This window comes from Triturus cristatus, chromosome 11 (assembly GCF_964204655.1).
Source record: "Triturus cristatus chromosome 11, aTriCri1.1, whole genome shotgun sequence".
Taxonomy (NCBI): Eukaryota; Metazoa; Chordata; class Amphibia; order Caudata; family Salamandridae; genus Triturus; species Triturus cristatus.
This window is the reverse complement of record NC_140594.1, coordinates 1,159,877,111-1,159,901,121: the sequence shown is the minus strand read 5'-3', so window position 1 is coordinate 1,159,901,121 and position 24,011 is coordinate 1,159,877,111. Positions and strand designations below refer to the sequence as shown.

The 24,011-nt window shown below is 45.9% G+C and overlaps 1 protein-coding gene across 2 annotated transcripts in view; it reads right to left on the bottom strand.

Moving 5' to 3' along the window:
- Window positions 1-2,843: 2,843 nt before the first annotated feature.
- The window catches only part of LOC146788635 (putative cation-transporting ATPase 13A4), a 348,080-nt gene continuing 326,912 nt past the window's right edge, over window positions 2,844-24,011 (bottom strand). For both annotated transcript variants that reach the window (XM_085635825.1, XM_085635826.1), the window contains exons 26-30: window positions 22,939-23,110; window positions 22,232-22,452; window positions 11,648-11,736; window positions 3,821-3,901; window positions 2,844-3,380 (exon numbers count right to left, since the gene is read on the bottom strand). In XM_085635825.1, the coding sequence (XP_085491951.1) occupies window positions 3,099-3,380; window positions 3,821-3,901; window positions 11,648-11,736; window positions 22,232-22,452; window positions 22,939-23,110 (845 nt within the window). In that variant the 3' untranslated portion in view covers window positions 2,844-3,098. The remainder of the gene's footprint in view (window positions 3,381-3,820; window positions 3,902-11,647; window positions 11,737-22,231; window positions 22,453-22,938; window positions 23,111-24,011) is intronic.

Genomic DNA, 24,011 nt, shown 5'->3' with positions numbered 1-24,011 from the left:
AATAAGTGTCATCTCAGAATGCCTTTCCACAGTGGAATATTCCGCCTGGTTTGCCTCAGTCCATTGGGAATAATTAATAATAATAATAAAATGATTTATAAAGTGCCTGTTACTCCATCCAGATTGTCCCCGCGCTATCAGTGCTTACTCCAGTAATGATCCTTAAATACCAATCTGGATCGACCCTATGGTTGCCTCAAGAACCAGGGGGTATATTTACAAGAAATGGCGCTCTGCTATTTTGCCGCAGCGGAGCGTCAGAAATGTAATGCCGCTGTACAACAGTTTCTAACGCCATGTTGGCATCATATTTACAATAAGGCGCTCCATGGCGTTAGGAAGAGGCTGGCGTTGGAAAAACTGATACTGATGTAGGCACCGAGTCTGTAAAAAAATGCAAGCTAACGTAAAAAAAAGTGACGTTCGGCAAATTAGCAGGCAGTCTAATAAGATCTTTTCAGCACAAAATGCCAGACTAAATCCCCTCAAGATGTGAACATAAGCAATGCCAGAGTGATGTTGGCTTTTTGGGTCCTGTTGTTGTAGGCATCTGGAGGTGCCCCGTCTGGAGGGAGCCTGGCCTTCCCACAACCAGGTGAAATCCAACTTTCAACAAGGAGGCACTGTAAACATTAAACCATGGTACCCTTACGCAAGCTCTCCTGAATCATGATGATCCATCCGTAATGACATCTTCACATCTACAGACACCACCTAGATATTTTTGTCTTGATTATCCTGAACCAGTTTAATGCCCAAACATTCCACAAGCCCAAACATACGCCTAACAGGACAATTAACTAGTCCAGGAAACAACTCTATGGAATAAAGAAACATAGGTGTAAAGAGTTTGAGCAGTGATGGAATGAGTCTAAACTATTAGGAAACCACACCCTCCTGATGCTGTATGGAAGCCCCAACCACGGCAAAGACTTCCAATCTTCGAGCTGAGATCTCATGGATGTGAGTCCCACCAGATACCAGTGTCCAGTTTATAAATAGGATGTGGCCCAAGTGTTGTGCAGACAGAGCCAATTCTCTTCCAATATCAGTTTGACAATTTTTTTAAGTTACTTCATAATGCTAGACACTGACAGAACAAGCTCTGCACCTTCTGCTCTTTCCATCAAGACACGGAGGGCCTTATTTAGAATTTGGCCGACTGTAGATTCTGTCACAAAGTGACCGATATCCTGCCTGCCGTATTATAATGCTGTAGGCTATAATGAACTTGTAATACGGTGGACAAGACACCCAACACATTTGTGACAGATTATCCTGTACAAAAACCTCTAAATAAGGCCCTCAGTATCTTGAACACCCAACATGAGACCAGCATAAATGACATCAAGAAATCACTGTCCACAGGAAATGTCACTCACTGACTGACACTTGCTATCACCAGTCTTCTCAAAAAATGAATCCTGACCACAAGACTGTCAAAACTACTGCCCTGGGGGCTAAGATGCAGGTCTTCCTAGATGGTATCCTTATTCATTGGGATTCAAAATGAAGGGTTTAAGCAGGCAATCAGACCAAACTCAGAACAATAGGGATGCACATGTTCTGTCAACAACAAGAAAAACTTTGGTTATCAATGACTGACTATGTATGAACAGCAACCAAAGTATGAACATTTATAAGGAGATATCTTAATAAGGGATCTTGTGTCTGGGAAGACTGACTGAGTGTTCCTGTCCTGAGGAATTCACACTTCCCCCATCCCATTAAGAGTAGGGAGAGTGGTGGAGTTTCCAATGCAAAGCATGAGCAGGCTCCACCGTCAGAAGTCTCTGACCTACTCTCTCTGACAAAGGGCTGCCAGATCATACTGATGGGAATTCCCATGGGATGACCATCAATACATTCTCATGTCAGGACTGCCATACCATGGTGCGGCATTCCTGGGCAAGGAAATGAAACAATTACTCCCCCTTGCTGGGAGAAATGTCAGTGTGGGTCAGGGACATTTATTTTTTGCTTTCAAGAAACAAACTACTGGGACTTTGCTACTTAAAAACAAAAACTCAAGTGGATTCATCAGTGGCAAAAAAGAGATGCCTGCGTGTCTTGGGTTGGGTTCTCTAAAGTTCTCATAAGGTGCTTGACCAAGGGATCAGAGGCCAGGATGTCCACTGACCTGGTTCCTGTGGGCTGAATATGTGGCTCAAATGATCTCGTCAGAATTTCTAGGTTGATACATCTAACATTTCCACAAAAGCTTGAAAAAATATCCCTGAGAGGAAATGAGCTTGGAAAAAAAGAGCAAAATGGGAGGCAGGCACTAACCAATCATCCATTTTTAGGCTGCATACTCGGCTAATCTGATTAGCTAATGCACAGAACTCTCGATTTTGCAGTGGGCATTGCTGATTACCTCATGCAGAGAGGTTTTTATCAGCTGAGGATTTAGAGATCTGTCCAGCCATATGAAACTTAGGGGCAGCCCCTGAGTTTGAGAGAAGTGGTGCAATGGTGAAGTGTTATCGAGTGTCTCTGTTCCCTTTTGCCTGAATCAGAAATCCATTCTTTACTGACAGGCACATTGTTATCCTGGTCAGGTGGGTGTTGTCACATGTGACGTGCTCTTTGGACCCTACAGGACATGTTTACATCACATGATGGGACGGTGCAGCTTCCCATTCTGAAACCTCTCTCCCTGCCTAGAATGAGGTCACAAGAAGGAACTGATTTGTGGTTGTGTGAATCAGTTACCTTTCTACAACAATTAAAAGGCGCAAAACATAAACACGGATAATCCCTACTAGAAACCCCAGGATCTGACCGTCCTGTCCAACATAAGTCTTCTGCAATGTCAGCACTTGTCAAGAAACTTCAGCTTTTGTGCAACATTTTATTGATAGAAGAGTGTTTTTTGGTTAGTGCACCAGTGGTTATTGGAAATGTTTCAATTACTCGTTAAAAAAAAAAGAAATTTTATTCTAAATATTTTTTGAAAAAGTCTCCCATTACTGTACCAAATCCCCAACCAGGCCTTTTCCCCCCTTTGCAAGTGTATCCACCTCAAAGCATGTCAGACTCCATATCTTCTTGTAAGAGACCTAAGTGGCAATGATTCTGGTCATTGTGGGCTTCCGTCACAGCACAACAGTGATCCAATCAGCAGGTGTGGATGGATGTGCATTGTCTCTACTGCCCTCTTGAACTTCAGTGTTCTCAAAGGATGGGTTGCTGTAGACTGCACATTTCCCCCCTATGTGACCATCTGCAGGGGGGTCTTCATACACAGTCCTGTTCAGAGGGGGCCAGTTAGTGTCCTTCTGCATGTCTCTGAGCAGAGTCCTGTACTGGCTTTTGGATCGGTAATGGAAGCACCTCTTAAGCATCAGCCAGAGACTTCGGTTTTCAACAACAGCCTCCTGCAAGGTGAGGAGTAAAACAAGGCTTAGACATGTTGGTGCAAGGGGGCATCTTTGTATTCAAAAACAGGTCGTGCCACAACAAATCCTGATAGGCTGTGGACACTAAACTAGAGGAGCAAACATTCACAGAAAAGGCTCAATTTTTCTTCTACTTATTGGTTGAAATTTGTATTAAATTTTGATTAAAACACAGTGCCTAGAGACCTACGGGGTAGTGAGGTCACTGATCTCAGGCACTGTCAATCAAGCTGACGTCACTGCCCTTCCTTTAGTCCAAAGATACATTGTTTGTTTCCCCCTGGGCTCAGTCCCGGAGCTGCCCATGGGCTGCAGAAACAGGAAACCTTCTGCAAACCTGGTTGTAATAAACACTGTAGGGAAGGCAGGGCAGGCGTAGCCGCGTATACATTGTCAAGATGATAAGGAAAGGGCCTTACCTCAACAAGAACCGAGGCAGCAAAACCTATGAGCAGCATCACCAGGATGTAAACTCTCCAGGGCGTGGGTGTGCAGACCAGCTGTGGAGACATGAGATGCATTGGTTAGGATTTGTGGAGACAGATTCTGCTCAGTTCACTTTTGCCCTGTCTATATGCAGGAATAGGGCATGATTTAGGGTGTCAGATGTAATTGTGGAGGATCACAGCCAGTGTTATCTTCTCCATTGCCCCAAACTCTATTGCAAAGTTGTAATGCCTCCTAGAAAGGGGGGCAGCGTGCTAAGACAAGAGAAGTCCACGCTCTGCTCAGTTCCAACAAGGTAATACGACTCCTCCAGTAACAAAGGAAGGGCTGTAAAAAGGAGTGCCCAGGGCCTTTGTGGGGAGGACAGAACCTCACCTTGGCCCTGAGAGAGAAGAAAATATCCTAACAAAGCCCACAGAACATTGCTCCAAAGACAGAGAAAGCACTATAGAGAACAAGGACACACGGCCCGTGCTGGGAGTGCGGACCGCCACATTTGCAACGTGGAAGGATCCTGAGCCTGGGAGCACACAACCTGACTGGCAATCACACATGATGAGGATTTCAGAATCCATGTCTCCCCAGTATTTGTTTCAGCCCCTCATTCACTAATATGAGTCACCAACACTTACCATTACATTACAATTACATTTATTGTTTAAAAAAGTGTGATATATTTACTCTACCATGGAGCACAAAATGATATTATTTACATTTATCATAACTTTTCTATTTCTAGGTTCATGTCAACATTTATTTCTAGTGAATGTATTTTACTTTCTTAACACTCACGGGGGTAATAGTTTGTGTCCTTACTCACACAAAAAATTAATTTCTTATCAAGGTATTTAACTTCATTCAGTAAAGTTTGGATGCAGAAGTTTGTAATTCATATCAGATGGGATTCTCCAAATGAAGGGCCAGCTGGAATGTGCTGACTAGTTTCAGAAGTGCCTCTGCAGGAAGTGGAGTAAAGCCGGTAAGATCCCAGGTGTTGGATAGCTGCCACACTTTGGTCCAGCAGGAGGGGAGGCTGAGATCTGTCAGAGGAAGGGCAGAGGGGCTAGAATCTAAGACAGGGTTTGACAACTGAAGAAGTTGACATGTGACAGAGGAAGGGTTCCACACAGTGCCCAGCCAACTGCCGTGACAATAGGATGTGAAATGGACATCCGTTTGACAACAGGACTCCCAGAAACTTCCAGGCGTCAGTCTTTAATGAGTGACCTTCCATTTTGCATCAACTGCAGCCAGAAAGGGGTCCCTCAAATTATTCCTTGAGTGTCCTGCAGCATTCCTCAGGGGTCAAAGCACTCATTCATCTCTCTAATATCTCTGTATTCTCCAAGGGACTCTTTCCTAAATAGTAAAATGTGGACTTTTATGTTGCGCTGATGACACTCAACCCCTTTCTTGCTTGAAAAATGCTCCAATCAGTCTAACCAATATCAATGCTTGTTTGGACTTTCCTGAAGAGTTAAATGAGAGCTGCCTCTGTATTAATTGTATCATCACTGAGATTCCATTCATTGGTTCGCTCCTCAAGTCAAGACACGCAGCTCTCTTCTCTCCAGAAATTCTCGCGCATCTTCATTTTGACCACTACCTCACACTGACAGGCCTTTCCTTGAACACGGTAATAAGATTTAATTTGATGTAATTGTGTTCACCCATTTCTTTCTGTATTGTTGTCTAAAATTCCATATAGAAAATGCATTGGCTTGTCCTCTTTTTGTAGGTCCCTGCTTGAGAGATCACCCTAAAACTTTCAGTACAGAGCTGAAGTGGATGAACTTTTTTCCATGAAGTTTTGTCAAACAGCGCCAAAGTTATTAGCTAAAGAAAAAGCGCTCTTCTTTGGTCAGTCTGACCCAACTATAACAACATTTGTCGTGTGATTGTGGAGCATCTCCGCTCAGCTAGCAGCGAGGTCAGGATGGAAGAGGCTGCTATAGAGGAAGCCTCTTTGACAGGATTGCAAGATCCCATTTTTTGGCTTCCGGTCCTGGCGCCACCAAAGCTTTCAAAAGAAGTTCCATAGCACAGGAGTCTCTACAGTCTACCACACAGACTCTGCTAAATATAGCAAAATACTAGAATGCTTTTATGTTAATATCTCATAATATCCCTATTGATCAATTTATAAAAATCAGCATGAAAAAAGAGTCAATAGATAAGCAGTAATAATATATCTATAAGAGGACATTTATCAGCAACAAATAATATATTTCTAGACTAAACCAAACTAAACAGCGTGATAAGGTTCAAGCAGCAGCTGGATCAGGCAGTTGCTTACATATGATATTGCTACGTTTGGCCATTTTGAATAAAGCCAGGTGAACCTTAGATTATAATGTAAAATAGACCCTTCCATTGCAGATTCTAATTCTGGATTGTAAATAAAGGGTTCAACCAAAACCTGGGCTCACCGGCTAACTCCAGACAAGAACTTAAAGGATGCTGTAATGGTTCTTTCCTGTGAGATCACTGCTCACTGGTCAGCCTATCACTGATGGAAGAGAGGGAAGACCCTCTTTCCTCTATGTTCATCCTTAGGAACCAAGAGAAATGGTGGTCTGATTATTCTGCGCCTGATAGTCTTTGAAAGGGCAGCCTCTAAATACCCTTGCCCAAGAGTAAATAACTCATGCACTGGGTTTCTTTGGTTCAAGATCAGGGCTGTTCAGAACTCTGGTACCAGCTTAGTCATTAAAAACAAATAACCGAAGTAGTTCAGTTGTTAAATGCTTTTATTTACATTATCTACAGTGGGATTACACATACTATAGAATGTAATTACCCCAGAATGATAACTGCTGGTCCAAAGATCTTTTTCCAGGCCATAGTGCTCTCCACTGTTCCCTAGTCCTGATGCTGACCTCTCATTAATTTTAGAGGCCGAAACACTGTGACTTTAGACAACACGTAGAATCACTGACCCCCATTGTAGTATACATTTCTGGAGTCAAGAGTCATTTGTCTCTTTTTGAATACGCACGTCACTTGTTCATATTTGTCACAGTAAATGATCACTGTTCAGAGCACTTTATCTTTAACAGCATTGAATGCATGTAAATAAATAATGTTTTTAATAGCTATTGGTGTGGTTGTTTAAAATGTTTTGATGTTTGAACTTCATTTCTGGATGGATAATGCATCAGCATATTATTGCACATTATCTTGAAATTAGTTCAAAGTGAACCTTTGTTCTTGTAGGAAGGTGGAATCTGACTGCATGGTTACCCCCACTTTCTTCTGGTGTTTTGCTGGTTTTTGACTAGTATGGCTGGGATCCTGCTAATCAGGATCCCAGTTTATCTGCTTTCTCCCTAAATTGGTTGTACATGTACTTTAGATACACTCCAGATTGGATACTGGGGTAACCTTATCAGTCTCTAGTATATGGTACACCATGTACCCAGGGCATAGGTACCCCAGAGGCCTCCCAGGGGCTGCAGCATGTATTGTGCCACCCCTGAGAGGCCATTCAAACTGACACCACAGGTCTGCTACTGCATCCTGTGTACGGTACTGCATGCACCCTTTACTTAGATATAGATTCACTATATCTATTCTAAATCACTGAACATATACACCTATCAGTCACCCCTATGGCAAGCCTTATCAATCCTGAAGGCGGGGTGCTGTGTTTTATATGAGAGGGGGCATCTGCATGAGCAGAGCCCCTCTGCAGCCTTCGGAACCTATTTTCCGGGGTTGTCTGTGATGCAGCCAACCATATATATTTAAGTGCATTATAACTTTGCGGTAAAAGCTAACTTTAAAATGGCTGCTTAGAAACATGTTGTGTTTGGTGTCAAACACCCTGGAATCATATCTCCCCGTATGATTCCACCCTTCTAGAGGGACTTATGTGAAACACCGGTACACCCGGTACCAGCTTTCTCAATCTGGGCATCACAAAATGGATGCTGCCAGCCACAGACACAAGTCTGCCCTCCTGCTGCTGAGGCAAGTTTGAGCAGGGGAAGACCTGACAATAGGTTTCCTGTCACAGGGAGGCGTGGCCACCTCCCAGATAGGCTTTAGTGTATTGGGGCTGGGTGGGTGCACTCTGAGAGTGCCAGAAAGTCTGCACTGGGGGCACATTTGTTGCCCCTGCGCATAGTGCAGCTCGAACCGGTTGCAGGAGCCATTTGCTCCTGCTCGGGTTCGAAACTGGACAAAGGACATGGGAGCAGCCACCCCTCTATCCTGACCCTCCCATAGGTGGGTCCCCAGAGTTTGTCCAACCCCTTTCTTGGGTATAAAGTAGGAACCCTGACTACAGGACTTTGGATTTTACCTGGACTAAACTCTGCAAGCAGAAACCAAGTACTTCAACGATCTACACTTCGCTGGATGACAGAAGAATCTCCCTTGGAGTAAAGGAGTTACTCCCCTGCTGAAGCAGGCACCTTAACGCATCTGACCGCTTTGCAACTCCCGAGCTCCTGAGGACTCCAAAGATTTCTGCAACACAGGAGGTCGGTTCCCGAGCGACCCTGAGGTTGATCTGACCTCTCAGCCATTCTGAGACCAGTATCCCTCATGGGGACCATGTAACCAGAACCCCTGTGCACCGTGTCCTTTTGCTGCAGCATATGCTTTTTGGTGATCCCTGAGGCTGTGCTTTGGGCTATGGTAGTCCTGACCCCGAGCAATATTTTCACCAAAGATTTCCGGCCAACACTCCACGAGTGTTCGGTGGGCTGGTATTTCGTGATTCAGCTCGAGGTCCCTTCGCGATCCCTGGTCCGTTGGCCTGTGGGTCCCTGTGAAGGTAACTGACTTTTCTTGGGCTTCCCTGGTGTCTCCAGACATGCCCTGACTTTCTCTGCCCACTTGGGTTGCCGTTGCCAAGGCTTGTTGGTGTTCAATCCAGAAACTGACCCCCCCAGCACTCGACATCCTTCGTGGGACAGCTCACCCCCGGACTTTGGTCATCGTCCATGTCTCCTGGTCCCCGTGGCTGCAGAGTCAAGCATCCTATCTTCTCCCCTGAAGCACCCAACATCGGTGGGCATTCGTCTAGCGAGTGCTGGTCACCCTGAAGTGACCCAGACTCTGTCCCCTCTGCTTTCAGGTTCTTCTCACCTCGGATCTAGGCTTGGATTCCACCGGACACTTTTCATCTTCCCGGCAGCAGCACTTCTTCGCATCACGCTATTGAAAACGACGAGGATTACGACACCACTTGACCCCTATGCACCCGGCTCCTCTGGGATAGGTAACACGGGTACCTCAGTACTCACAAGGGAGCTGGCCTTAGAACCTTCTATGTTCCAAAGTCCTCTCCGAAGTGTCCTTAAACTGTAATTTTCCAACCACGACTTTCACAGTTGTACGGAGCTCACGTCTGTGTTCTCACACTGCACCCGTCCTCCGTGGGTCCCCTGTGTCGCTACTTTGGGTGGTTCCTTGGGGTCCCAGCGTCTCTACGTGTTCTAGGCACTGTGTCTAGTGAAGTCGTTGTTATACCATTTTTTTTGTATATGGTTCGGTCTCCCCCTGGAGTACGCTGTTTATTGTGCTATTTACTATCGTTCTATTGATTCAGTATTGTGTATCTTGTGCTCTAATCTCATAAAGAGGTTAGTAGAGAGTGTTTAGTAATAAATACATATATTTTATATAACACTTGTGCGGTTCTCCCTTCATTTGGTCATTCAGGAGGTTCTGATCTGGTAAAACAAGCTGCTTTACATTCCTTCGAGACTTAGCCTGAAGACTTTTCTCCACAGCTACCACTAGGATAGCTTTCAATAAAGGTTGTCTTTAACCTAATGATCAATAAGGGCTGTTTGGACTGGTACAAGGTGTCCACTTTATTTAGTGGACAGCATATACCAGGCCAACTTCTCACAGTTCTATGGTATATTCGGTCAACCCTTGTATTGAATTGCTACTTGTACAGAAAGGTTCCTAGAGGTAAAGTCCACATTTTGCACCAACCCACACTGCACCAATGTCACTGTACCCAGGCACTGCAAAGTGCACCATTTGCCACTATTATGCCATGAACTTTCAGGAGGAGTAGTCACTCACCTTGCAGAGTTGCATATCATGCTAAAATACAGTGCAAAAAACAAATGTACTACGAACAACAGCTGCTCGTGTTCTGTTGTTCCCATGCATTTGCAGTACATTTTCACCATGAATGGCATGTAGTTACACTAAGGTGCCGATTCCGATCCGTTAAAAAAAATTACCGTACGACTCGTATCCGTATTTTTTTACGTACGAATCGTACGAGTCCCGTACAACCGGTGAAGTACGATTCGTACGTGAAAAATACATAAGAATCGCTTCAGGAAAAGTCTACGAGACGTACCCGGACAGTTTTACATACAAATTTTAAAACTGAAGTCCGAGCGCGCAAGTACAATCCGTACCGCCCTTCCGAAAACACAAGCGTATGGAAAACGTCCCGTACGGAGCGAACTTTGTACGACCCCTACCCTGGGTACACTTGTGCCCGGGGTACGAGTCGTATGGCCCCCCCAGCCTCCCCCCCCACCTGCGTATGTCCACACCGTACCCCAGGCGTACCCCAATCCTCGCGTATGTACGGACCGCACATACGCGAGGATCGGGGTACGCCTGGGGTACGGTGCGGACATACGCGGGTGGGGGGTACGGTGCAGACATACGCACCGTACATACGCACTGTTGGCCTATGTACGATGCGTACCCCAACAGCGCATATGTACGCAGGGTACATATGCAATGTTGGGGTACGCACGGTACATGATGACACGTACGATGTGGTTGATGGCATGTACGTCGCGTACCGGGCCCCCTTTTCGTCGTGCATCTCAGCTTTTCCGGCACTTTTTGGCTCCCGTAAAAAAATAGCTGTGCGGAGTGCTGTAGGTACGAATCGTACTTGCTGGTCCGTAAAACGCTGCCTGACTCCATGCGGACGTCGCGGACGCGCTTTCCAGGATCAGAATAGTAGGTATTTTTTAGCCGTACAGTGTTTTTTACGATTCGTACGGAAATGATATTTCTGTACGAATCGTACTTGCTGGTTTGTAAGGTGGATTTCCCGGGTACGAGTCGTACGGAGAATACACTCCGTACGACCATTCGTACCCAGGTTTTACAGGATCGGAATCGGCACCTAAGTGGTGGATTTAGAGGATTTCAGGAATTTCACATAACAAGCGTAACACGAAGTTCCTGAAATTATGAAAACTACCCGGTGTAATTTAAAAATCATCCTGGTCCAGTCCTGGCATAATGAGCTTTTCAATCTGTCATTGCTGTTCAGAAAAACCCACGTCTTTGATCTACTTCAGGTCAAGATCCCTAGATAATATGTTTTAAATACAAAATGTATCAATAAATCCAACTCCCCTTAAAACATGTTGATTACTGCAAATTTACCTACATTATTTAAGCATCATGGATTCCTTGCCATGGCAATTCACACTTCATTCCTTTTATAGCACATTAAAGCATGTATGTTCTTTTGTGGTTCAGAGGCTGCTCGCCATTTTGGCTGACACACAAATACTGCTCAGTGCTCATTGACTGAAAAGGCTGGGGACCCTGGTGCACAGTTTGCACAGCACTGAAAGGGATTGCTGTGCTGGTACTGTACCAGCGGCATGACAAAATACACATCTATGAAGCATCAACTCAGCTATTCATCCATCCATGCATTCAGTCATCTATCTATTCTACTAGCCATATACACATCCTTGCATTCACACACACACCTCGTCTACACAACCATACTTTCACCTATAAACATATTGCCTTTGCTAATGCTTGTTGGAATTCTTGCTTACCTCCAGTACTGCATATATGTTCTCAACATCCGCAAACAAAAGATAGATGCAAGCCGTTAGCAGCACCACCAGCAGGAGTGAGAATATATCTGTGAAATCAAAGCACAGCAAGGAGTGAGTAGGGATTTCCTTTCCAAGAGTCTTGAAGTAAACAGCTGCCATGAGGACTGTCACCACCAGGTGGCGCCCTTCAGGCATCATCTCACAAATGGGCAGAGTGTGTCACGAGAACTTCACCGCAGGCTGCTGGAGGCACTATTCAGGAATTATTTCACAGTGGGTAGAGGAATGCGCTAAGGACAGTCACCACTTGATGCAAGAGGCACTGTTCGGAAGGTGAATCTAGGGCAGTCATCACTTTGTGCCCCAGATGCTATTGGTCCTTGTATCCCCAGTGAAAGATGGTGGGGCCCACGTATCCCCAATGATGGCTGCTGAGGCCCTTGAATCCCCAGTGAAAGATGGTGGGGCCCACGTATCCCCAGTGAAGGATGCTGTGTCCCTAGTATCCCCAGTGAAGGATGCTGCGGCCCTAGTATCCCCAGTGAAGGATGCTGAGGCCCACGTATCCCCAGTGAAGGATGCTGGGGCCCTAGTATCCCCAGTGAAGGATGCTTGGGCCCTAGTATCCCCAGTGAAGGATGCTGGGGCCCTTGTTTCCCCAGTGAAGGATGCTTGAACCCTAGTATCCTCAGTGAAGGATGCTGGGGCCCTTGCATCCCCAGTGAAGGATGCTTGGGCCATAGTATCCCCAGTGAAGGATGCTGGGGCCCTTGTATCCCTAGTGAAGGATGCTAGGGCCGTAGTAACCCACGTGAAGTATGCTGAGGCCCCAGTAACCCTAGTGAAGGATGCTGCAGCCCTAGTACCTTAAATGAAGTATGCTGGGACCCCAGCATCCACAGTTAAGGATGCGGAAGCCCCAGTATCCTCCAGTGATGGATGCTGAGGCCGTAGTATCCCCAGTGATGGATGCTGAGGCCGTAGTATCCCCAGTGAAGAATGCTGGGGCCCTAGTATCCCTAGTGAAGGTTGCTAGGGCCCTAGTAACCCACGTGAAGTATGTTGAGGCCCCAGTAACCTCAGTGAAGTATGTTGAGGCCCCAGTAACCCCAGTGAAGGATGCTGCAGCCCTAGTATCTCAAATGAAGTATGCTGGGACCCCAGCATCCACAGTTAAGGATGTGGAGGCCCTAGTATCCTCCAGTGATGGATGCTAAGGCTCATTCATGATTTCTCCTGGTGCGTTCAGGACAGGCCTCAGTGTATCTGGCTATTTTTGCTGTGGTTTGGAGGTCTGTGATTTGGGCCCAGAATGATGATGCCTGAACAGAAAACACTCCATAGTTTATGTCCTTTCACTTCAAAGACTGAACCTCATGCAAAATTCCTTGCGCTGGGTCTCTGACACCATCACGCCTCACAACACGTCTCTGATGACATCACTCCAAAAGCTTGGTCTCTGCTGCCATCACACCTCAAGCCAAGTCTTTGACATTTTGAGACCTGTCAGCTTTGAGGTGGTCTCTCCTCAAACTTTTTGCCTACTTGACTCCATTTTGGTGCAGAAATTAGTCTTTGTTCGTCTTAGTACTGCATGCACTTTACCCCTGCTAACCAGTGCTAAAGGGCTTGTGCCCACTCACCTAGACATGGTTGATTGGCTTACACCTGATTGGCATATTAATTAACTTGTATGTCCCTTGTAAAGTGGTTGACCACATACCCAAGGCCTGTAAATTAAATGTTACTAGTGGGCCTGAAGCAATTATTGTGCCACCCACTTAAGTACCACTTTAAAACATGTCCCAGTCCTGACACTGCAGCCTGAATGCAGTTTTAAACTGCCAATTTGACTTAGAAATATATAACCCCCTTGCCAAGCCTCAAACTCCCCTTTTATTGAATACAAGTCCCTAAGGTAGGCACTAGGTAGCCTATAGGGCAGGGTGCATTGTAATGAAAAGGTTGGACAAGTACTTTTAAGTTTTACTTATCCTGGTACTGAAAAATGCCTACGTTTGTTTGGTTATTACTGTGAGGCCTACCTGTCCCATAGGCTAAAATTGTGATAGGCTAACATTGTGTTGCCTTATTTCATTTAATAATTTCTAATTTTGATTGGGACCAGGTATCAATGGCCATGTTTAGTATCTACAAAATTGTAATTCAAAATTCTCTTTGATGGTAAAGTTGAATTTTAATTACAATTTTGAAAGTGCCACTTTTAGAACGTTGGCATTTACCTGCCCTTAGCCTTTTTGTGCCTACAGCCTGTCATGGGTCACATGACTGAGTGTAGCTGACTGTTAGACTTTGTCAATTCCTCCCAGACAGTCACACAATAGAGGGATTAGGTGTGCCTTAGTGAGCCATCTGATGGCAGGATGGGGCGGAGCCGAGCACAGCCCAACTTGCAATGGAATAGGGTGTGCTTGCCTTCACACAAAATACCTATCACCTCCACATTGCCACTACAGCCAGCTTGGAACCAGGACAGGGGAGTCAGGAAATTCCCTGCACTTCAAACAACCTTTCCCCCACCCTCCAGAGCAAGGGCACCGGGATATAAAAATAGGACCTTCAGACCCACTATTTATTTCACTCCTGGGAAGGACACTCAGAGGACTGCCTGCTTCTGTAACTTACTGTGCCCTGTGCGATACTGATTTACTGTTCCGCAAAGGACCGCTTTGCGGCCTGGATCCTGCCTTGAACCCTTAGAGGCCAGCACTGCTGTTGAGCCCTGCATTTTCACCTGTTACCAGGGCTACCAAAGTGACACCAAGGGCTAGATTGCTGGCCTCCTGTTCAGAGCCAGAGGGACGCAAAAGACACACCATCTTGAACCAGCACCTGCACCCAGCCTGAGTGAGCCCTGAACACCCTAGTGGTGTCCCAGCAGTCCTGGACTCTTGTTTGTGGTGGTAAAGGTCCCCAGATGATCAAATCCCATATCTGGAGTCTTAGTGCATTTTTGGCCAAAAACTTCTCTGAGAACCAGGAGGAGACCAGGACCAACCAGCTCGCCTATATGTCCAAGGTGCATTGCTAGTCGGATTGACTTCACGGGTTCTTCAGCTATGTTTTTCTCCACAGCAGCAAATCCTTTTCAGCGGTCCTTCACCAAAGGTGTATCCGAGACCCTGGATCGGTCTTCGGCTACAGCCTTCTGCCTTTTGACTTCCATAAAAATGACTATTTCCGAATGTAGAAATCTTCACTGCAGCCTCAACCGAAGGATCCCGGACATCGGTGCTACCTCCTTGGGGACACACCTGCAGCCGTGCCCCACTGAACTTTACCTTCTCAGAATGTTTTTCTCAAAGTTTCTTCTAAGTCTGAAGGTAAGCACTGACCAGGCCCAATCCACTTTGTGTATCCGAACTGCACTCCATCGTGGTCGGCCATATTTTTATACTTTGATGCATTTTGCGCAACTAGATGTCTTTAATTTAGATTTTACTGAAAACGTAAAACATTAATAACTTCTGTGCAGCTGATTGGTGTTTTGTTGTTTTGGTGTCAAATAATCTATGAAAATTGACTCTATTTTTCTAAATTGGTGTGTTGCTTTTTGACTGTGTTTCGTTTTAACTTTATTGATGTTTCTGCGGTGCTATTACTGGTTGTGTTCTGCATAAATACCTTACACATTGCCTCTAAGTTAGGACTGACTGCTTTTTCTGCCAAGCACACTTTGCACACAGGTTCACTTTGCAAGGGACTGTGGCTGTTGCTTGACCAGGGCTCACATCCCAGTCAACCGTTAAGCCAATTTCTCACAGACACCATCACGCCTGACGCTGGGTCTCTGATGTCATCACGGCTTACGCTAGGTCTCTGATGCATCAAGCCTCTCACCGCATCTCTGACACCATCACGCCTGATGCTGGGTCTCTGACATCATCAAGCCTCTCCCCGGATCTCTGACACCATCACACCTGATGCCTGGTCTCTGATGCCATCAAGCCTCACGCCGGTCTCTGATGCCAACACACCTCATGCCACATCTCTGACACCATCACGTCACACACTGGGTCTCTGATGCCATCACGCCACACGCTGGGTCTCTGATTCTATCACACCTCTCGTCACATATCTGACACCAACACGCCTGATTCCTGGTCTCTGATGTCATTGGGCCTCACGCCGGTCTCTGATGCCAACACACCTCATGCCACATCTCTGACACCATCACGTCACACACTGGGTCTCTGATGCCATCACGTCACACGCTGGGTCTCTGATGCCATTACAACAGAGTGCTGCCACTGCCACTTGACGCTACTATTTCATTCCCCATGAAACCACTTTTTAGCTTTATAATATATTTCTTTTGTGGCATGTTTATAGCCAATCTGTGACACCGCTACACAGTTACACAATATACACAACTTCATAGACTCTTCAGGGCGCAGTGTGTAAAAAAGGCTAATTCATTTTCCATTACAGCAATATTACTCTCTTCAGCAATCAGTAATTAAAGACCTTGTTAACTATAGTTATGTTATGTTATGTTAACCAAATTTATATAGCGCGCAGCTGCCCCAGCAAAGGGGCGTCCCGGCGCTTCCAGACAAGGGAACGGCACATAAGCAGTCAGTGGACGGGCCATGATAGTACTAAGCATCCAGAGAAAACAGGAAGGTCTTGACGGCCTTCCTGAAGGTCAAAAGTTCATCAATGGCGCGAATATGGAAAGGAAGTGAGTTCCAAAGCTTGGCAGCGAGCACACTAAAAGAGCGGCCCCCTGCCCTAACCCGTTTAAAACGTGGAACTGTAACCAGATGTACCCCTGAGGATCTTAAGGACCGCGATGGTACATACGGCGAAATAAGATGTTCCAAAATCTGGGGGGAAGAATGCTTCAGAATTTTAAACGAGAGGCAGAGAGACTTAAACTTAATCCTCTGACAGACAGGGAGCCAGTGAAGTCCAAGAATAGATTTTTTGGCCAAGCAAAATCTCGGCAAGCCGATCAAAGCCCTGGCGGCTGCGTTTTGGACTCGTTGGAGTCTACAGAGTTCTGCCTGATTGGCTCCAAGCAAAAGGGAACTCGCATAATCCAACCGAGATAGAATAGTAGCTTGTACAATAAGCTGCCTGGTTGGAGCGTCAAAGAATTTGAAAATCGGTCTAAGCCTACGTAGAGTCCCGAAGCACATGGCAGCGATTTTCTTAGTATGAGGAACAAAACTAAGTTTGGAATCTAGCCAAATGCCAAGATTTTTTACCTCAGTGGCAGGAAGAGGGGTAGGGCCAAGCTCAGATGGCCACCAGCGATCACCCCATAATTGGCTCTGATTGCCCACAATCAGCACCTCCGTTTTTTTGGCGTTCAGTTGCAAACAATTGTCTGTCAGCCAACTGGCCACCGACCTGATTCCCTCACAAAACTTGGTGGCCTCTAGGTCAGACGCCCCACTTATTGCAACCGCCAGCTGCGTGTCGTCAGCATAAGACACCATGGTCAGATTACATCGCTTGACGACAGCAGCCAGCGGCTGAACATAGATATTAAAAAGTGTGGGGCTTAGAGCTGACCCTTGTGGAACACCCTGTGTGATGAAATGGGGTTTAGACTGGTAGGGAGGGGTAACGACCCTGAAAGTGCGACCAGATAGGAACGATCGAAACCATTCGAGTGCCACGTGGTCGACACCAGCCTCAACCAAACGCTGTAGTAGAATTGCGTGGGAGACAGTGTCGAACGCGGCACTGAGATCCAAAAGCACTAGAGCCGCCGTTTGACCAGAGTCCACCAAAGTGCGCAGGTACTCAACCATAGAGAGAAGCGCGGTCTCAGTACTGTGGCCAGGTCGAAAGCCATTCTGAGAAGGATCCAAAATATTGGCAGAATGGATATGGTTACATAAGGAAGTATTAACATGGGCCTCAGTTAATTTTGCCACCCAAGGAAGGAGAGAAATGGGACGGTAGTTCTCAAATTTTAGAGGATCGAGAGCGGGCTTTTTCAAGATAGGCATCACCTGCGCTTGTTTCCAACTGTCGGGAACAGAGCCAGACTTCAAGGATAAATTTACAAGATCACAGAGCGGAGGAAAGCATAAAGTTGCAGATTCTCTAAATTGAGCAGGACGAAGAGGATCCGTAGGAGAACCTGATTTGACTTTTGCTGCAATTTTATAGAATTCCTCCATCGAGATCTCAGGGAAGGAGCACAGAGACATGATAGTTTTCGGGCCAGAATCCAGTTTCCCCAGAGGAACAGATGAACCAGGGAAAGAACGATAGATGGCCTCCACCTTTTCCACGAAAAAGGCTGCCAGGCTCTCACAATGAGAGGCCGAACAGATATCGGCAGCGGGAGCTCTACTGACTGTAAGATCCTTGAGCACCTTAAATAATAATTTAGTGGGGTTGGTGCTCAGATTAATTTCACAAGAAAAGTAGGCGGCGCGAGCTTTACAGACCGCCCTATGGTATGTTTTTACCTTGGCAAGATACAATAGTTTTTTGTCAGGCAGATATGACTTATGCCAGGCTCTTTCCGCTTGTTTACAGGATTTCCTTTGGAGCCGAAGTGAGTCATCATACCAAGGGCTGGGTCTGGCGCTTCGACGCCTGCTCTCCGTCATGGGAATCAGGCAGTCCAAAGCTCCTGTTAGCCAACTGCAAAAGTAATCGCAGCCCACCTCAGTATCAGTAAAAGGCCCCAAAGGATGGAGACCAAGGAGTCGATGAAAATCGGCTAACTTTAGCTTTTTCCATGGGCGTCTGAGAGACGTAGGCATGGCTGAAATGAGAGGAGAGTCCTCAATCCGAAGATGCAGTTCTATAAGATGATGGTCCGTCCAAGCCATTGGCCTGGGGGGCAAGACTTTCACCATAGATAAATTGGTGATAAAAGGATCTAAAATGTGCCCACCAATATGAGAGCTGTGTTTAACCAACTGAGATAGCTGAAGGGCTTCCAAATCAGTGAGGATGCTACTTACTGCAGGGGAGTGAAGAGCATCCAGATGAAGATTTAAATCACCCATAACGCTGAAATTAACAGCCCTTAAAGCTAAAACACTAACAGCTTCAGGAAGAGCAGATCTAAAAGCGGCATCCGGCCCAGGTGGCCGATAAATGAGGAGTCTGGAAAAGGTAAAATGCGGACTAACCGGCAAACACAAATGGGCGCTTTCACAACCAACTATATCCAGGACCGTCCATGAGCATGGATAACAAGACTTGACAGCGGCCGCAATACCGCCGCCGCATGAGTTACGGTTATGTGTATATATCACATACTCCGAAGGGAGAGCTAGATTGATTGCAGCCAAGGCTTCGTCATGAAGCCATGTCTCTGACATACAAAGAACGTCAGGGCTATCCTCCATGAGTAAAGTGTGAATGTCCGGATGATGTTTGACCAGCGATCTCACATTAAGGTGACAAATCTTGAAGTCATAAGGGGCCAGAGGATTAGTTGGTGAAGTGGCTGGACAATCTGAGCATTCAGGAAGGGCTACCCGATGGCCAATAATAGGAGCGGGAGATAAGAGGCCAAAGACACACTCTTGGCATTGATAAGGGCCAGAGAAGGGATGTATAAGCACCTGAGTGCAGCAGGAAGAATTGCGTAGACTGAGCAGTTCCTTACGCGAATACATTCGTAATCGCCTGTTCTAACACAGTACTACTGCAAACGAGCTCTAACGCCCAGCTCGAGCCCTGACTCGGCGTGGACGAGCGCAGACGGGCAGGACTCTGGCACGACTCAGGCGCAGGGAAGGCGCTCCCGCTGCGCGTCACCGCTGCGCGTCACCGCTGCGCGCTTGAAGGGCTGGCTTATATAGAGTGACAGCGTAAGGCAGCACCGATTAGGACGCTAAAGATGGCGCCCAAAATACGTCCCCACAGCTCCCAATCCAAAATGGCCGCCAAATCCCCAAATTAACAGACCCCCAGGCCCGGACCCGCTCTAACAGCGGTGGATCAACTGAATTAACGTGCAGGTAAGAGGGCGACCCCCAACAATAAAAACAGGGGAAAGAACTGAAAACTAAACAAAATACACAATGCAGGAAATTTAAAATACCAATAGGCAGAGCGCGCCTTTAACAGCGCTATGCACACAGGTACACTGACGCGCTAATGATCGTACAATACCTTGACAGGGCTGACCCCCTTGAAGCACCGCCTTATATAGAGTGACAGCGTAAGGCAGCACCGCTTAGGACGCTAAAGATGGCGCCCAAAATACGTCCCCACAGCTCCCACCTACTGAAAATGTACCCCTCTTTCAGAACTTGCGCTTTTAATAGCATTACAGTCAAACCAGAAGCTTCTGATGACCTGTCTTTAATTTAAAAAAAATGTTTATTCAGCTGATTGGATTTCTTTCATCGTCCAACTACCTTCAGGGTGTTACATGTAATGTTTAGGAAGCTAAAATGTGCATAGATATGGCGTTACAAGGCTGCCGGCTCTTTCCGTCTGCTGCCAGCTTTGAAAAGACTCTGGCAGACTTGCATGAGGATTAATAACTTGAGAAGACAGCCTGTCATAAGTCAGCGCCGCTCTAAACATGGAGGGCGTATATTTTAATAAAACTGTTTTTGAGTATTAGCCTCTGTGCAGTTGGCTATTGGTATTTGTTAACATGTGACTTTTGGTGAAAGGACCAAGGGACTCATTTACAAGAGGCCTGCGCCACCCAGGGCCACTTTTTTGATGCTTCGATGGCTCAAGCCTCTCAGTCATATTTATGAGCCGACGCAAAGTCACCCAACGTGGACGTGCATGGCCTCATAGATATGGAGTAAGACAAAGCGCTGCGTTGCCTATCTGCATCAATGAGGCATCCCATAGATGTTGAAGTGGGTGTTCCCAGGCAACCCCCATGTATTTTTTGACGCTGCCCCCGATTTACAAAATCATGCAAACCTAGGGCAGCGGGAAAACCTCAAACCCTTACACCTCTCCAGTGGAGGTGTAACGAGAAGAAATAACTTTTTTCCTCATGTTTTTTTTCTCTTTCTAAGTGTGTTGCTTTCTGCAGCACACACAGACGGAGGATAACACCAAAGTGTTCCTTTCTGCACAAAAACAATCATTCCTACAACGCAGAGACCTTTGAACAGCATAAGAGTGCCTGGGTTGGCACAAGGCAGCCAAAACACTGCCAGCGGGAAACGACAGGAATGTGCTGCATATCATAAACACAACTAATTCATGCTCCTTCCTTTAGGCGCAGGGCAACGCACCAAATTGACTTACTGCGCTGTGCTGCCCTGCATCAAAAACTTGTGAATGAAGACCCAAGGGTGTCCAGGGATCACTAGTTTAGAGGTGCACATAAGTTCATATGTGTGTATATGTGCTACTGCACAGTGTTGTGATACACTACTACTCACGGTCAGTTAGACATTTATTTAGCAGACTTCTGCTCACTGTCCGGAGTACAATGTGCTGGAACAATTCTGATGTCTGTTTACTGAGGCCCTTGAATGACAATTAGAGGAACTGGGTTATAGATGTGCAACAGCCGACAATATCAGGCACAGCTGATGCTTCAGGATGGGCCTGTGCTGCCTCTCAACTCAACACTGCCATCAGAAGGTCCAGCCTACACGATTGCTGTAACTTCTCGCTGTCAATCCATGCACTCATTCACCCTTTCATCCAGCTTCCCATTCACCCTTAGACTCATCGCACAAACATTCAAGCACAGTCACATAGAGGAAGCAGGTCCTCGTGCCAGCTCCCATTGTGACAGTTCTCCAGTCCAGCTTGCCCACAGTCCGCTACCCTCTGCTGGCCGCTTACCTACTGCCCTCTGTTTGTGCCTCCTCTGTTCGTTTCTTACTCTGTTTTGTCTTTTCTGCTTCTTTTTCTGCCCTCTGTTTTGTCTTTTTCTGCTCGTATTTTCTGCCCTCCGTTTTGCCCTGTCTGGTCATTTTCCTGCCCTCGGTTTTGCCTTTCCTTCTTGTTTTTCTGCCTTCTGTTTTTCCCTCCTCTGCTCTATTTTGCCTTTTCTGCTCGCACATTTTTCTGCCCTCTGTTTCACCTTTTTCTACTCGTCTTTTCCCTCTTCCTGCCGTTTCCTGTAGACCTGGCTTTTTGACAGAGACCTCACAACCCAGCGCCCAGAATCCCTTATGGGTGAAAGTGCCACGCTCTACCAATGCTGACTGATTGACTGATAGCCATGCACTGTATCACCCAGTCATCTGTCCATCAATGTACTGAATCATTATTTTTACTATGACCTAATCTCCCAGCCACACAACCAATTAATGAAGAAGCACTTCACTTTTAAATATCGAGATCTGTTGGCTTTGCCAATGCTTGTTAATATGGATACACTGTCCTGTGCTGTAGCAGTGCTCAGAACTCCTTCAGAGGGCTGCTGCATCATTATATTTTATTTTGCTCCCAGGAAGCCTCTCCATGAAGTGGAGCAAGTGTTAAGAAAATACTTTTCTAGCCCGGCGAATAAATAGCAGGTGGACCTTACAACCGAAAGACTGTGCTCATCCTGAGTGCCAAGCCTGCCTGTAAGAGCCCTTTGAAGACACGGAAGCAGCATGGCCTTTCATCTGATAGTTGTTCTCTGCCAGTACTCACAGTTTGTATAAATCGGTTGTCGGAAGGGCCTTCCTTTGGAGAACACGAAGGCGGCAATAAGGCAGTTGATTGTCGTCAATGGCCAGAGAGTGGTCGTCTCATAGCTTACGCGGCTGTAGTTGGCTGACCAGAGTCCTCCAGATCTGGTTATATTTGTATCTGGAATGCCTGAGACATTGTATGTAGCACCATCAGAGGTGGTGTTCAATGGCACGCACAACCTGCAGAAGGTACATGATATTTTAATATCTATTCACATGAAGAAAGACCTATTTTCATTCATTACATCTCCATTTATTCATTGAACGAAAAAGCCCTTCTTAAAATAAAAAATAAAAATTGATGCTTACCCTCACAATTCTTCATAATATGGCTAGTGGGGCAGGGGAAATTACACTAAACCACTGATTGCTTGCACCTAAATCTATTCTGCCATGCTGAGTACACTAGTGTTGCCACTATTCATACGCTGGTACATTTTCCGTTTGATTGAAGAATTTGAAGATAGTCTATGAAAAACATTGTAGCAAGGATTTACAATAATGTCATGAAAGACAGTTTGACTTTACCTGGGAGGATGTCAGCCAGACAGTCAGCAGTAATCACAGACAAGTTTTAACATGTTTCAGCCATGTATCCTCATGTTGGGCTTCATCAGAGTGATATAAATCATACAGTAGCCGTTCCTGCAGTAGGCAGAGTTTTACCTGGACGGTGTTGGGGAGTACCATGGCTGCTGCTGGACAACAATGAACCCACAGATCTGGATGGCAAATGTGAAGAGTGTATGCAGGAGCACAGAGAGCAGCAGAGGGGGTGATATCAGCTGAGCAGGAGGGCGGTGTGGAGCAAGTTTCGGATACGCATGGGTCAAGCTCACTGAAAGAAGAAAACATAGAGGTATAAACATGCAAGCAAAAAAATAATGATGAAAACAGTATCTATGAGACTAGATATTGGACCAATAAAAATACAGATGACTTCAATGTAAACCAGAAATGTATTGCGGATTAACCCATAGGGCTCCTTCCTCTTTATTGTAAGATATTATCTTTACCCTAGTTAGTGAGTTATTCCAGATACCTATATTCTCACAGACCTTTGCAAGAGGGAGTACAATTTCCATTTGGTGCCCAATTATCAATGTCTCCGTCATCCTAACTAGACGTTCAATTTTATTTTCACCTTCTCATTCTCAATACCATTGCTTTGACAATTTCCAAAATGAAGAAAGTCAGCTGATAAAATCAGGCTGGCAAAATTTCAAACTGGTGAAATATCTTTTTCATTAAAAAATAGTTTTCATGGTCAAGATAAGCCTTTAATGGTATAAAAGGTCAGTAGTAGTCTTTCGGCTATGTCTACCGTGAACAGTAGTCCAAACAAAAGGAAGAAATAAGAGGACGCCAATTCCAAGACAAGAAGGATAAAGGGGGAGGGGATGGTGTAGAGTAGGGGCAATCATAGGTGGGGTGATGAAGTTAGAAGACAAAAAAGAAAGGTGGAAAGTTGGAGGAACTAGCATTTATGTATGTATGTATATGGTATTTCTATTGTGTGAACTTCGCCAAAACTCCTTCATGAATGGATGGATGCAGAGATGTTGTTCCAGATCCTGGGTGCATAGGTAGAAAGGACTGCTATCTTGTATTTTACTTTTTTACAGTTTTTAGTCTGTAGTCTGATGGTGTCCTTGCTGATGGTGTGCCAAGAACCACCAGAGATATTGAGGTTGTCTGCAAAATATGCTGGAGAGCTGCTCGTGATGGCAACGTTCATA